The sequence below is a fragment of the Vulpes vulpes genome, chromosome 3 (assembly GCF_048418805.1).
Source record: "Vulpes vulpes isolate BD-2025 chromosome 3, VulVul3, whole genome shotgun sequence".
Lineage (NCBI taxonomy): Eukaryota > Metazoa > Chordata > Mammalia > Carnivora > Canidae > Vulpes > Vulpes vulpes.
The window spans coordinates 86,635,099-86,647,852 of record NC_132782.1 but is presented as its reverse complement, the minus strand read 5'-3'; the positions used below and the strand labels follow the sequence as shown (position 1 = coordinate 86,647,852).

At 56.3% G+C, this 12,754-nt stretch overlaps 2 protein-coding genes across 5 annotated transcripts in view; both read right to left on the bottom strand.

The window, feature by feature from the left end:
* Positions 1-1,860: 1,860 nt before the first annotated feature.
* On the bottom strand, positions 1,861-9,466 carry ZNF853 (zinc finger protein 853). Of its 3 annotated transcripts, none has more exons than XM_025986241.2 (3): positions 9,005-9,466; positions 8,075-8,192; positions 1,861-5,506 (listed from the first exon to the last, which is right to left on the bottom strand). In XM_025986241.2, exons 1-3 carry the CDS (start codon positions 9,014-9,016, stop codon positions 3,243-3,245), a joined length of 2,394 nt encoding a protein of 797 aa, XP_025842026.2. In that variant the 5' UTR covers positions 9,017-9,466; the 3' UTR covers positions 1,861-3,242. The 3 variants fall into 3 exon arrangements, with proteins under 3 accessions (XP_025842026.2, XP_072609280.1, XP_072609281.1); XM_072753179.1 differs by having other exon boundaries at positions 8,075-8,197; positions 9,005-9,292; XM_072753180.1 differs by lacking the exon at positions 8,075-8,192 and having other exon boundaries at positions 9,005-9,289.
* A 446-nt stretch (positions 9,467-9,912) lies between these two features.
* INTS15 (integrator complex subunit 15) overlaps positions 9,913-12,754 on the bottom strand; it is a 40,688-nt gene continuing 37,846 nt past the window's right edge. The window contains exons 7-8 of one of the 2 annotated variants that reach the window (XR_012000551.1): positions 10,235-10,358; positions 9,913-9,991 (exon numbers count right to left, since the gene is read on the bottom strand). Coding sequence is in view for 1 of the 2 variants with exons in the window: in XM_025986195.2 (XP_025841980.2) it covers positions 10,292-10,358 (67 nt within the window). In the remaining variant the exon portion in view is untranslated. Of the gene's footprint in view, positions 9,992-10,188; positions 10,359-12,754 lie in introns of those variants that run through there. The other variant, XM_025986195.2, reaches the window with a different exon arrangement.

Sequence of the window (12,754 nt, the reverse complement as noted above, 5' to 3'; positions counted from 1 at the left end):
AGCCCTAGGCACCCTGGCTAGGGCAGGTGGGTGGGCAGCGCAGCTTCTATATCAGGCCCCCCCCATCCCCACCCTGACTTGCACCAAGTCAGGTGCAAGTCAGGTGTCATGGGTTCTTCCCATGACATTTGGACATTTGTCCAAGACATAAGTACAGGAGTGAGAGATGGCTCAGGCACGGAAGAGAGTGCCTATTCCAGTCTCAGCTGAGGAGAGCAGTCTATCAGCTGGCTAGACTGCTGATAGGAATGGGGGTGGAGGTAGCCAGGACTGGGGACTGAGCTGGTTTGTGGTTAGGTGGCAAAAGCAAGGTGGAGGACAGTTGAGTGATGAGGGCAGTGATCAGGGGTGGGCAGTCTCCCCCTCCCCCCCCCCATGGACAGAGCCTGCCTCATGGAGCCTTCCAGGAGCCACACCTGGCTGGGCTTCCAGACTCAGGAGTTATGGAGGGGGCGCACAGAGGGCAGGTTTGCATAGTCTTAGATGCCTATGGAAATGGAGAAGCCTAATAGAGGTGACAGAGATGCTGAGAAGTTCTGGGGACAAGTCAGTGCTGTAAACAGGAGGAATTTAGGATCTTGAGGCTAATGGATTCTATAAAATCTAGCCCCTAGCTCTCCCTTTCATTCCATCACCTGTCTCCTGTAGCACCAACCTCCCAGCCACCCAGAAACTCACAGTTCCTAATCACATCAGTCCCTCTGGCTCTGATCCACTTTACCATGTGACTTCTGTCTGGACCACCTTCCCCTCCAATCCCTCCTGACCTCACCTTGCAAACACATCCTGTGAGGAGCAAGACCTCCTGTGAGGTCACTGGCTCCCCATATCAGAGTCAGGTGCTCTCTCCCCTGTAGCCCATCCCATTGTATGACCACGTGTCTCTTTCCTACTGGGCTGTGAGCTCTTCAGCGATGCCTGTCAACACCTGGGGCCACCTGTTCTACACCTGGAACACGTCCCCTTCCCCACCCCAGGCCCCAGCACACGGCCTTCACTTACCAATAGGCTCAGCCTCTCCACCTGGATGCAGGTCCCTGTCCTGGGTTCCGCAGAAGTAGAATGCAGAATGTTCCCTCAAGGAAAGAGCCAGGGGAAGCTGGTGGGAGCAGGGGTGCGGCACAGGGGAGGGGATAAAGAGGCTCTTAGGCAAAGCCCTACAGAGGCAAGAGCCTTCTACCTTGTCTCAGGGCTCCTCTGGAGCAGAAGTGGTGCCTCAGACTTGTCCCAGCATGAGAAAGGGAGCTGGGCTTTTGCAACTCTTCAGATTTGGGTTAGGGGCCACTTTCCCTTCTCTGAGAGTGTGTGAGATAGAAGAGCTGCAGATGCTGCTGGGGGAAGCCAGGCAGGGTGGTGAGAGCCTACGTATCTGCACAAGGACCCACCCAAGATGTGGGCAGAGAATCAACACTTGTCCAGGCCACTTGTTGTCTCACATAGATCCACTCACACCCCGCATGCCCCCTCATCTTCCCCACCATCCCTGGGTCCCCTTGCCTTAGGATTTCTGCTGGTCTCAGAGGCCTGTCTAACAAGATGACTCAGACCTTCACCCCTGAGGGGTCATAGCCTCAGTTGAAAGATCTGCTACCCCACCCCCTCAGTGAATGGGTTACTGAGGGAAATGGCTTTAGCCCATCAGGGCCTATGGGGGGCAGCAGGGACCCAGGAAATCACTATTGTACACAAATACTGTAAACGGTGGCAGAGCAAGGGAAAATGCAGCCACTTCTGAAATGATTTCAAGCTGTCCTTAGGAGATGCCCAAACTGGCCTTCTTGAGCATCTACACTCAGGTCCTCATCCCATTTTATGGCAAGACACAAAACCTGGGAGTGAAAACACAGAGATAAGACAATGTATTTCTTCCATTTAAATTTATTTTTCAATTTTTGTTTCTCACTTACCAACACATTTGTAAGATGTAGCAGGCTGTGTTAGTAAAGGAGAAGCAGGGGGACAATGAGGGGTGCAGGATCTAAGTAGCCACACATGGGAAGCCGAGAGCAGGAAACCCTTGGGGGCAGCAGGGGCGGGCAGCCTCCTCCACCATCCTGCCTTCCCACAGGGATTAACATTGCTGAAGCTCTCACAGACTCCCCAGACAATTCTGTAAACGTTGTAAAAAGCATTTCTGTTGCCTCCAACTTCTGTCCCCCAATTTATCCCTCTGACCCCCCTCTCCCAGTGATGAGGCAGGATCTGCTCGGGCCAGCACCTTGCATAGCCTGGCCCAGGAGAACCCTGCCCCTGGGTCTCAAGGCCCCAACCCCACAGCCTTAGTCCCCAGGGCTAGCAAAAGAGATGCTTAGAGCTGGTGGATCTCAGGGAGGTCAGGGTGGGGCTTCCTCAGAACTCTGTCCCCAAGGGGATCACTCTGCTGGACCTCAGGGAGCATTCTCAGAATGCCCTTTGTTTCAGCGGCAGGCTCCTGGTCAAGAGGACACTGAAAGGCCCCTGTGGGCTTGGGAACTTGGCAGCAAAGCCGGCTAGAGCCTGACTTTCATGCTTATTGGAGCCCTTAGTTCCCCTGGAGGGAAGGTGTAGCTCCCACCCAGGGAGGGGCTTCCTGGCATATGTGCACTGACCCAGTGGACGCTCTGACCCTGTGCTTAGGAACACATTTTAATCAGGATTATATCCACCCTGATGAATTTTCATTCTAGAAAGTACTTTCAAGGCAAATGCCACTGAGGACAATTCAATGCCTTGATCAGTTTTCTACAAAGTGCAGATAAATTTCCTTTCTTCCCCCATTTTTTTTCTTTGAAGAAATTTTCACCAGGATCAAATCCTATTCCTGTGCGTTTCACCACGTGTATTTGATTCCCTGGTTTGCGTTCAATGCATGTCTAACGCCACCAACTGTCACACGCATCACCGGCAGTTTTCTGCTGTGGCTCTCACTTCTACGAAGTCCAGTTTTCCAGGGGAAGGGCTTTGCAGACTCCTCACGTATTGGTACCCAATAAGAAATTTGTGCGGGGAGCTGTTCGTACAGATGTGCAACATCTGTGCTGCCTGGCCGCAGCGGCTTCTCTCTTATGGAGGTGCAGCCTTCCCGAGGGTCCATGTGTGAACTTGGCCTCCCCTCTGCAAACCAGGGGGAGAGCCGGAAGCCTGGCCACAGCCAGCTTCCAGGAGGCGCGCACACACCATGGATCAGGGCGGGAGGAGCCTGCGCTCTCCCGGACCCCAGCGTGCCCCCCCACCCCGTCCCCACCCATCCCCGCCCGTCCCAGTCACGGTGCCTTGTCCGCAGCCCCCGCTGCCTGCTCTGAGCGTGCTGGGCCGCCGGTGGCCGCGCGTGTGCCACGGAGCAGGCCCAGGCCCCGCGAGCGGCCGGCGCCGTGCAGCTGGCGCTCGTGGCGGCGGATCTGCACCTTGTGGCGGAAGCGCTCGCCGCAGTCCTCACAAACGTAGGGCCGCTCACCCGAGTGTGTGCGCCGGTGGCGCAGAAGGTTGGACGAGACGCTGAAGCGCTTGCCGCAGTCGCTGCAGGCGTAGGGCCGCTCGCCCGTGTGCGTGCGCTGGTGCTGCACGAGCGCCGAGCTCTCGCTGAAGCGCTTGGCGCAGTAGGAGCAGGCGTAGGGCTTCTCACCGGTGTGGATGCGCTGGTGCGTCACCAGGTTGGAGTGCTGCGAGAAGCCCTTGCCGCACTCGCCGCAGCGGTGCGGCCGCTCGCCCGTGTGCGTGGCCTGGTGGCGCACCAGGTCTGTGCTGCGGCTGAAGCCCTTGCCACACTCCCCGCAGATGGTGGGCCGATCCCGCGCACGCCGCCGCCGCCGCTGCCTGGCCGGAGTCAGAGCCGCGCTGCCCGCGGGGCCGGGAATGGCCACCACCGCGGGCGCGGCCACGGCAGGCAGCACCATGAGCTCCTGCAGCACCACGTAGCCCGGGGGGGCCACCACGACCGCGGCTGGAGCCCCCGGGGCCGGAGTCCCACCGCCCCCCGTGGCGGGCACCAGCTCCAGCTGCAGCTCCGGCTGCACGGGGGTCAGCTCCAGCTGCACCTCCTGCTGCTGGGCTCCCAGCTCCACTGGGGTCAGCTCCAACTGCACCTCCTGCTGCTCCTCCAGCTGCTGCTGCTCCAGCTGCTGCTGCTGCTCCAGCTGCTGCTCCAGCTGCTGCAGCTGCTCCTGCAGTTTGAGCTGCAGCTGCCGCTGTTCCTGCTGTCTCTCCAGCTCCTGGTGCCGCTCCAACTCCTGCTGCTGCTGCTCCAGTTCCTGCTCCGACCCCAGGTCCACTGGCATGAGCTCCAGCTCCACTTCCTCCTCCTCCTCTGGCTCCAGTGGACAGGGCTGCTGCTGCTGCTGTGGTTGCAACTGTTCTGGCTGCTGCAGCTGCTGTTGTTGCAACTGTTCTGGCTGCTGCAGCTGCTGTTGATGCAACAGCTGCTGATGCTGCTGTAACTGCTGCTGCTGCAACAGCTGCTGTTGTAACTGTTGCTGCTGCAGCTGCTGCTGTAGCCGTTCCTGCTGCTGCAGCTGCTCCATCTGTAACTGTTGATGCTGCTGTTGCTCTAACAGTTCTTGTTGTTGCTGCATCTGCTGCATCTGTAACTGTTGCTGCTGGCGCTGCTGTAACAGTTCCTGCTGATGCTGCAAGTGCTGCTGCTGTAACTGTTGCTGCTGTAATTCTTCCTGCTGCTGCTGCTGCTGTAGCTGCTGTAGATCTTGTTGCTCTGACTGTCGCTGCTGTAGGTGCTGCTGCTGTAACTGTTCCTGCTGCTGCTGCAGCTGCTGCTGTAACTGTTCCTGCTGCAGGTGCTGTAACTGTTCCTCCTGCTGCTGCTGTAACTGGTCCTGTTGCATGTGCTGCTGTTGCTGTAACTGTTTTTCCTCTTGCTGCTGCTGTTGCTGTAACTGTTTCTCCTCCTGCTGCTGCTGCAGCTGTAACTGTTCCTCCTTCTGCTGCTGCTGGTGTTGCTGCTGTAACTGTTCTTCCTCCTGCTGTTGCTGCAGGTGCTGCTGCTGCTGCTGTTGCTGTAACTGTTCCTCCTCCTCCTGCTGCTGCTGCTGTAATTGTTGCTGCTGCAGGTGCTGCTGCTGCTGCTGTAACTGTTCCTCCTCCTGCTGCTCCTGTAACTGGTCCTGCTGCTGTAACTGTTCCTTTTGTTGCTGCCACAGTTGTTGCTCATACACATGCTGCTCCTGTGGCTGCTCCTGTGCTTGTTCCTGCTGTTGTATCAGCTGCAGTTGGGGTTTCTGCTGTCCAGGTGGCACAGGTTGGGGTGTTCCCTGCAGGTCTTTCTTTTGTTGAGGCAGCTGATCTTCCCCATCTTGCTGCTGCTGCTGCAACTCCAACTGCTGTTCTGATGGCTGGCTTTGTGGCTGCTGCTCTGGTTGCTGTTCTGACTGTTGTAGTTGCAACTCCTGTTGTCTGGGCTGTGCTTTGTCGGTGAGTTCCCTGGCCCCCATTGGAGCTGAGCTTGTTGGCCGTGGTGGGCTGCTATTCTTCTCTTGAGCTTCTTCCTCCTCCTGACTCTCACTTCCACCGCTGCCACCTGTAGTGGAAATGGTAGGAAGCCAGGAGAGAAAGATCTACAGACAGCTCTCAGGGTCCGACCCCCTTGACCCCCCTCCACCCCTTGGCTTACCCTGCCCCACAGATGCCCACTCTAGGACACACTGCTGAGCTCTCAGCCAGGCCCCCAAAGCACTGGATCGATAGGCCATGGCAGCGTGGCAGAAACTGAAATGCCCAGAGGTGTGGGGTTGGCTTAGAAATGTGCCCAAAGGACTGTGGGTCAAGTCACTCTGGGCCCTGGCTCTCCAACATCTTCTCTGGGCTTTCCTCCACACAGGTTCCATGCTTAGATCTTGGCAGTGACAAGAGCCTGGGTTCCAGGGGCTCCCCAACACCATTCCCAGAGAAGCCTCTCATGCTTAACCACCATCTAGTAGGAATCAGTGAACAAGCCATTCCCACAGCCAAGCCACAGGAGCACAATGAACTCAGACCTCAGTGAGGATCATGCCTTAAATACGTGAAACTTTCCTTCTCTGTAAATAATAAAGAATTTCTGTAAAGCTGCCTGAAAGTATTACCACAGGTGGTTTGTAAAAGTCACCGAAGTGTCAGGGAGAGCACAAGGCTTCCAGAGGGAAGTTCTCAGATTGGGCCCCAACTCTACCAGTTAGCAACTCTCAACCTCCTGCAGCCTCGGAGCTGCAGTAACAGCTTCAGGATATCCACACTTTCAGCTTCAGTGGTGAAGGAGGTAGGGCCCTGGCATATCCTCTAGAACCTGGCAGGTGCTTGACAAATCACTCTGCCCACGGGTTAGGAAATTAGTTTGCAAAGTAATGAACAGTTTGGAAATAGCAAGGACACAACTGACTCCGTTTGAAACAGCCTACAGACTGGACGTGTTTGAGACTGTTAGTCTGGAATGGAAAGAATTATCTCCACAGCCCCTTGTCAGTACGGTGAGTAGCCAGGTATGTAACCTCTGGGAACCTGAGTTTTCCTGACTCAGAGAAGATGGAAAAGCAAAAGAAGATAGACCCTTCTCAGGGCCACAGTGAAAATTCGAGGGGGTATAAGTGCAACCCAGTGTTGTGCAACATAGGTGTTACTCCACTGTCACGTTTCACTGTCTGCACAATATCCACCTGTTATTTCTCATTTTGAGCATTCATGCCGTGTTCATAGAAAATCCCAAGAGGCTTGTTCCATTCCCAAGTCTGATTTCAACCCTGCTCTTCCTATAGCCTCATATGTTCAGTTTTGTAACAGAAAGCAGAGGTTCGATTTAGAAAATTTTGCTTTCTGGCCACTTTTTCTAGGAGCATATTGATTTAATAAAAAATGAAAGGATATCTCCATGTAAATAATTTCCTTTTAGAAAACTATTTCTAAAAAAAGAAAGAAAACAAAAGAAAAGAAAGAAAGAGAAAAAAGAAAACTATTTCTAATAACATTCTTTTTTATTTTTTTTTAAGATTTTGTTTATTCATGAGAGACACAGAGAGAGGGACAAGTATTTTTCATACACACACACCAGCAATGAGTATGTGGCTGGTGAGCAAAGACAGTCATGAAAACCTGTCTCCCCCACAGCAGGTCTGAGCCACACCAGCCTCCCAGCACCTCTGGGAGGAACAGGGACACATGATGCCTCTGTGTGAATCCTCACATTTCTAGCACAGCACTTGGCCGTGTGGCTAGTCCTGGCTTCTTGCAGCAATGTCAGCATTTTTTAACGATGATGTTTTAGTAAACATATTAAGTGTCACCTGAAGTGCATACCCTTCCAAGACTTTTCTCAGTTAAATATTTGAGCCTGAAGACCCTTCATTCAGTCCACACATCCCTAACCAAACCTTCCAATTCCCTTGGTTCTTTTCATGCTGTTCAACCCTGGCCCAGCCCCCACTTGGTGTGCTTAAAGCACAGGGAGGGAAATTGGCTCCCAGGAGCATGACTATCATAGAAAGTTGGCCCAGAGTGGGTCTCAGATGGAGAAGGCATCTTGGAAGGTTCTACAGGGCCACCTATGCTTCTGGGCAAAAGGGGAGAGAGAAGGATGGAAAAGCAGAGGTCAGGAAAAGTGGACAAGGTCAGAGAAGGCCACAGGACAAAGGGAAGCCAAGCCAAGGGGCCAATGCCTGAGGTTCAAGGGGCAGGGGGAGAGAGCCCCTGAATTAAATCTGAGAACTTGAGTCTGGAGCCAGGGACAGGTAGGAGGACAATGGAGGCTCCCTGACCACTGGGGACAAAGCAGCAGCTCCCAGCCAGCACATATCTGGGGTTCAGGGCATGGGCTGAGAATGTCTGCACTGTTGAGAGCCTGTCACCAGCAAAGCCATGGCCTGATTCAGCTGCCTCAGAAAATCCTGAGGCGAACTGAAGTGGGCTGGTGTGATGTGAGTGGCTGCAGGATGCCCTCCCCACCCGGAAACCACCAGGTGAGCACCCTTGTGGACAGCAGGCTGCTCACCATCCTGCAGAATGCACACCCCCACCCCCTTGGCCACAGCAGGCCTGGGGCTCTGTCAAAAGATCCTCTGGGAGCCTGAGGACTATCTTCTGCTTTAGGTCAGAGCCCACACCCCTCTGAGCCCCTCACCTGAGAGGGTGTCAGGCCCTGGGGCCCCATCTTCAATACACCGAAGCTCCAGCACAAAGGTTTTGGCCACTGCCCCCAGCTCCATCCTAGCGTTCAGACCCAGATCCTGAGGAGCCAGCTGTGCTGAGAGGAAGGAAGGAAGCTGTTCAGGTGGGCAGGAGTGCTGGGAGCACCCCACCTCTGGCCTGCCTGGTGGTGGTAACTGCCAGAGAGCCCCCCAGTCTCTGCCTCGGGCCCCAGAGCCAGCAGCTCCAGCCAGGCTGGAAAGGATAGTGCAGTCCACAGCTGGGGAAGGGAAGAGCAGGGCTGCCTGGAGGCTCAGCTCCCAGGGCCCCTTCATTTCCCTGCAGAGGCAATCCTTTCTCTCTTCTCTCTCAACCTTGCAAGGCCCACATTCAGCCCCATGCCTCGGGACTGCGGGTGCATGTGCTCCACACTGAGGGCCAACTGTGGGAACCGGCCTTCAGTGGGATGGGGAGCTGGAGTCCCAGGAGGGACACATGAGGAAGTCTGCAGAAAAAGAGACACATCTCACGTTCCACCGCCTCCTTCAAAGCAACTGACAGGTGGGTTCACCTCCCTGGTTTCTTGCCTCCCAGACGGCTGTTGGGGTTCATCCGGTCTTCCAAGCCCACATGCAAGGCCACAGGTTCCAGATGCCACCTCAGCTCCCTGGGAAGGCGGGATTCCGGAGCACTGCAACCCACGGAACCAGCCGTGGCCCAGGGGATCCTGAAGTCTGGAGGGTTCCCCAGCTCTCTCCTGCCTCCACCCTGGCCCCTGCAGATGTGTCAGCGCATCCAGTCCTGTCCTGCCTCCCCCCCTCACAAGGTAACTCCAGCCCCCCCTTTTCAGAATCCAGCTCAAAGCTCTCAAGGGCAGCGCCCCCGGGCTGGCCGGCTCCCCGACCCACCGACCCACGGGCCTCACCTGGTTCAGCATTTCCTGCCCCTCACCGCGGCCTCTGCACCAGGGAGGTGTGGTCAGCAGGCGCTGGGAGGTGCAGGCCAGAGCGTCAGCCAGCTTCTTCCTGAGGCGCCTCCATCCAGAAAGCGCCGGGGAGGCGCCGGGCCCCCGGGGCCTCTCTGGGCGCCGCGGCGGGGCTGTCGCTGTCAGGGCTGCTGAGGTCGCCCTGGGCCACCAAAGGGGCCGAACAGAGTTCACCAGCCCAAGTTGGTGTCGGCTCCCCGGAGAGGGCGCGGGCGCGGGCGCGGGCGCGGGCGGGGCCGGGCCGGGCCGGGCCGGGGCCGGGGCCGGCGCGAGGCGTGCGGGGCGGGCGACACCGTCTCCGCCCGGCCGGGGTCCGCCGCGGCCACAGGTGCCCGGAGCCGGCGCGCGGGGGCGGCCCGCGCGGGGTCCCGTTGGCTCGCCCGCCCGCGGGAGCGTGCGTCGGGCCGGCAGCGGCGGCGGCGGCGGCGGCGGCGGGGCAGCGGGCCGGGCCGGGCCGGGCCGGGCCGGGGGCGGGGGCGGGGGCGGGGGCGGGGGCGCGGGGCCGGCACAGGAAGTCCCCCCGGCATCCGCATCCTGTCCCCCGCCCGCCCCCCGCGCGCCCCGCGCCCCGGCCCCCGCGCCGCCGCCGCCGCCGCCGCCGCTCTAGGCCGCCGCGAGCTCGGTGGGCTTAACCCTTCCAGGCCCGGCCGCTCGCCCGCGGGTGGCGGGTGGCGGGTGGCGGGTGGCGGGTGGCGGGTGGCGGGTGGCGCCTGGCGCTGCGCGGGGGCTGCGGGCAGGCTCCCGGCCCGGGCCTGCGGCCGCCGGGGCCGCGCGTGCAGCCTCGGGGCGCCCCGGGCCCGTCCCAGCGGTGGTCATTAGCTTATTAGATGGCACTCACCTGATGAGGAGGCCCCATTCCGCCCCCCAGCGGACCCAGGGGAGGCCGCCCCCTCCGCACCTCGCACCTGGCACTCCTCCTCCGGGAGCCTGGGATGGCGATGGAGGCGGGGGGCGCGGAGTTTGTGCGCGCTCGGACCCCAAAGGACCGGACAGGGCCCTGGGAGGCCACCCTTGTTAACTGGAGGGTAAGTCCGAGAGCCACACCCCCACCCCCACCCCCACCCCCGTCAGTAGCTGACCCCCTTCGCCCTCTGCAGGACCCCATCCCTACTGGGGCTGTGCAGAGGCCTCCCTGCCTGGGTCAGGGCCTCCTCCTCCCGGATGCCCTACCTGACCATCTTGATATCCCATCACTTTGCTGCACCGCACTGTCCTAATCTGGAGAGTTCACCCTGAGATCGGGATACTCGAATTCTCTTGAAAAACCCAAAGATCTGGCCCTGGAGAGCTGTTCCTGGGGTAGAGGATGAGAATGCCTCACTGGAGGAGGGCAGAGCCCTCATACGGTCACAGTCCTCTGCCCTCCTTACTGTCTCCATGCTCACGTGGCCACCCACTTTTGGATACTTCCTGACCCTACAGGTAGTGGAGCTCTGGATTTCTCTAACCGTCCTCTGAAAAGCTTGCACTCTGTCTGGCAGCTTCACCCCCAGACTAGATGCTCCAGAGGACAGAGGACCACCTCTGCCTCATCAGGGGAGTAAGTGCAGCAGGAAAGGGAGTAAGGAGGCAGGAAATCTGGATTCACAACGGCCTCTTCCAGTTGGGTAATGAGGCAAATTATTACCTTGCACCTGTGGAATAGGAACAGCACTCTGCTAGCCAGGAGTTTAAGGATAAGTGAGCATCTCCCCTCTGGCCAGCCAGATGTGCACCTTTCCCTCCCCTGGGAGGGTTGGGAGCAGAGCTGTCTCTGCCTCCTATTTCCTCCTGGGAGACCTCATGCCCAGAGGATCCAGATGATCCACTTACTCCTTGAATCTTTAATCTCTCTCTCTCTCTCTCTCTCTGCTGGCTTCTTTCCAAGAGCATTTGCTCATTCTCCCGGCTCTCCCATCTTAAAAATATGCAACCTCTTCTCTCTCCTGCCCTGCATGACCAAAGTTCCTGGAAAGATGCCCCATAGCAGCTCTGGCCATATCTCCATCTACCTGTCCCTCCTTCTCCTTCTCCAACTTGGCCTCAGCCCCATCACTCCATCCAGACAGCTCTCTCTAATGTCACCACTGACTGCCACGTCACTAGAGCTCGCATGCTATTCCTCTCTAGGCAGCTTTGGACAGTTCTCTGGTGGCTGATGAGAGGTACCACCCTTGGTTCCTCCTTCCTCTCTATCTGCCTCCTTTCTGACTCCTTTGCAGGCTCCACTTCCTTTACCAAACACATTGCTCATCTATACGCTATCAAAACCTATGTAAGGTGTCTTCCCAAATCAATGGTTCTATCCTGAAAAGCACTTCTCCTGTCTATGACTGAGCACCTCTTTTCTTCCTCTTTCTCCTTTAAATTAAAAAAAAATTTTTTTTTGTTTTTTGAGAGAGAGAGAGAGAGAGAGAGCAGGCAGAGGGGTGGGGAGGGGCAAGCAAGAGGGAGAGAGAGAATCCCAAGCAAGCTCCATGTCCAGCATGAAGCCCAACATGGAACTCGATCTCACAACCCTGAGATCATGACCTGAGCTGAAATCAAGAGTCCAACCCTTTTTTTTAAAAAAATATTTTAGGGGATCCCTGGGTGGCGCAGTGGTTTGGCGCCTGCCTTTGGCCCAGGGCGCGATCCTGGAGACTCGGAATCGAGTCCCACGTCGGGCTCCCGGTGCATGGAGCCTGCTTCTCCCTCTGCCTATGTCTCTGCCTCTCTCTCTCTCTCTCACTGTGTGCCTATCATAAATAAATAAAAATAAAAATAAATAAATAAATAAAAATAAAAAAATAAAAAAAGATTTTATTTATGTATTCATGAGAGACAGAGAGAGAGAGAGAGAGAGAGAGAGAGAAAGGCAGAGGCACAGGCAGAGGGAGAAGCAGGCTACATGCAGGGAGCCTGACGTGGGACTCAGTCCCGGGTCTCTAGGATCAGACCACTGAGCCACCTGGGCTGCCCACGAGTCCAGTCCTTAACCAACTGAGCCACCCAGGTGCCCCTCTCAATTTTTTTTTTAATCCAGGCAATACATATTCTGAATGAATAAGTCAAATTGTTCTGCGAGGATTTAACAACCACAAAAATCTCTCCTCGCTTCTGAGTCCCCTCCCATTTCTTCTGATATTTCTTCCCATGTTTCTAAATAATATGCTTATAATGCTATTATTTGGTTTTTCCATTTTAGGTAGTATCTGTGGACATCCCACTTTGGAAGATGCAGATTTAACTCCTTATGCCACGCACGCACATGTCCTCCTTTTACCTGCAATAACTTCTGGTCTTCATCCAGTTTTCTGGGATAGAGCTTCTACACCTTTGGAATCTCTCCAGTGATAGGAATGTCTTTGTTATTCAGGGGGCGAAGGGACTGGATTAGCTTCAGGATGGGAGCTGGTCATACCAGAAAGAACAACCATGTGATTACAGGGTTGGGGCTCTGAACCCGGTGATATCAAACCAACCTCTGGGACTAGAGATTGAGGTTAGTCAAATGGCCGAGGATTCAATCGATCATGCCTACATAATGAAATATCAATAAAAACTGTGGGCACCACAGTGAGCTTCAGGTGAGCTTCCTGGTTGGCGAGAGCCACTCTGTGTCCAGAATAGAGGACACGGAAGCTCTACATTCAGGACTCTCCCAGACCTTGGATCTCTTCAGGGACCATGACTGGTCGTGCTTTATATCTTTGTAGTAAAACTGTAATC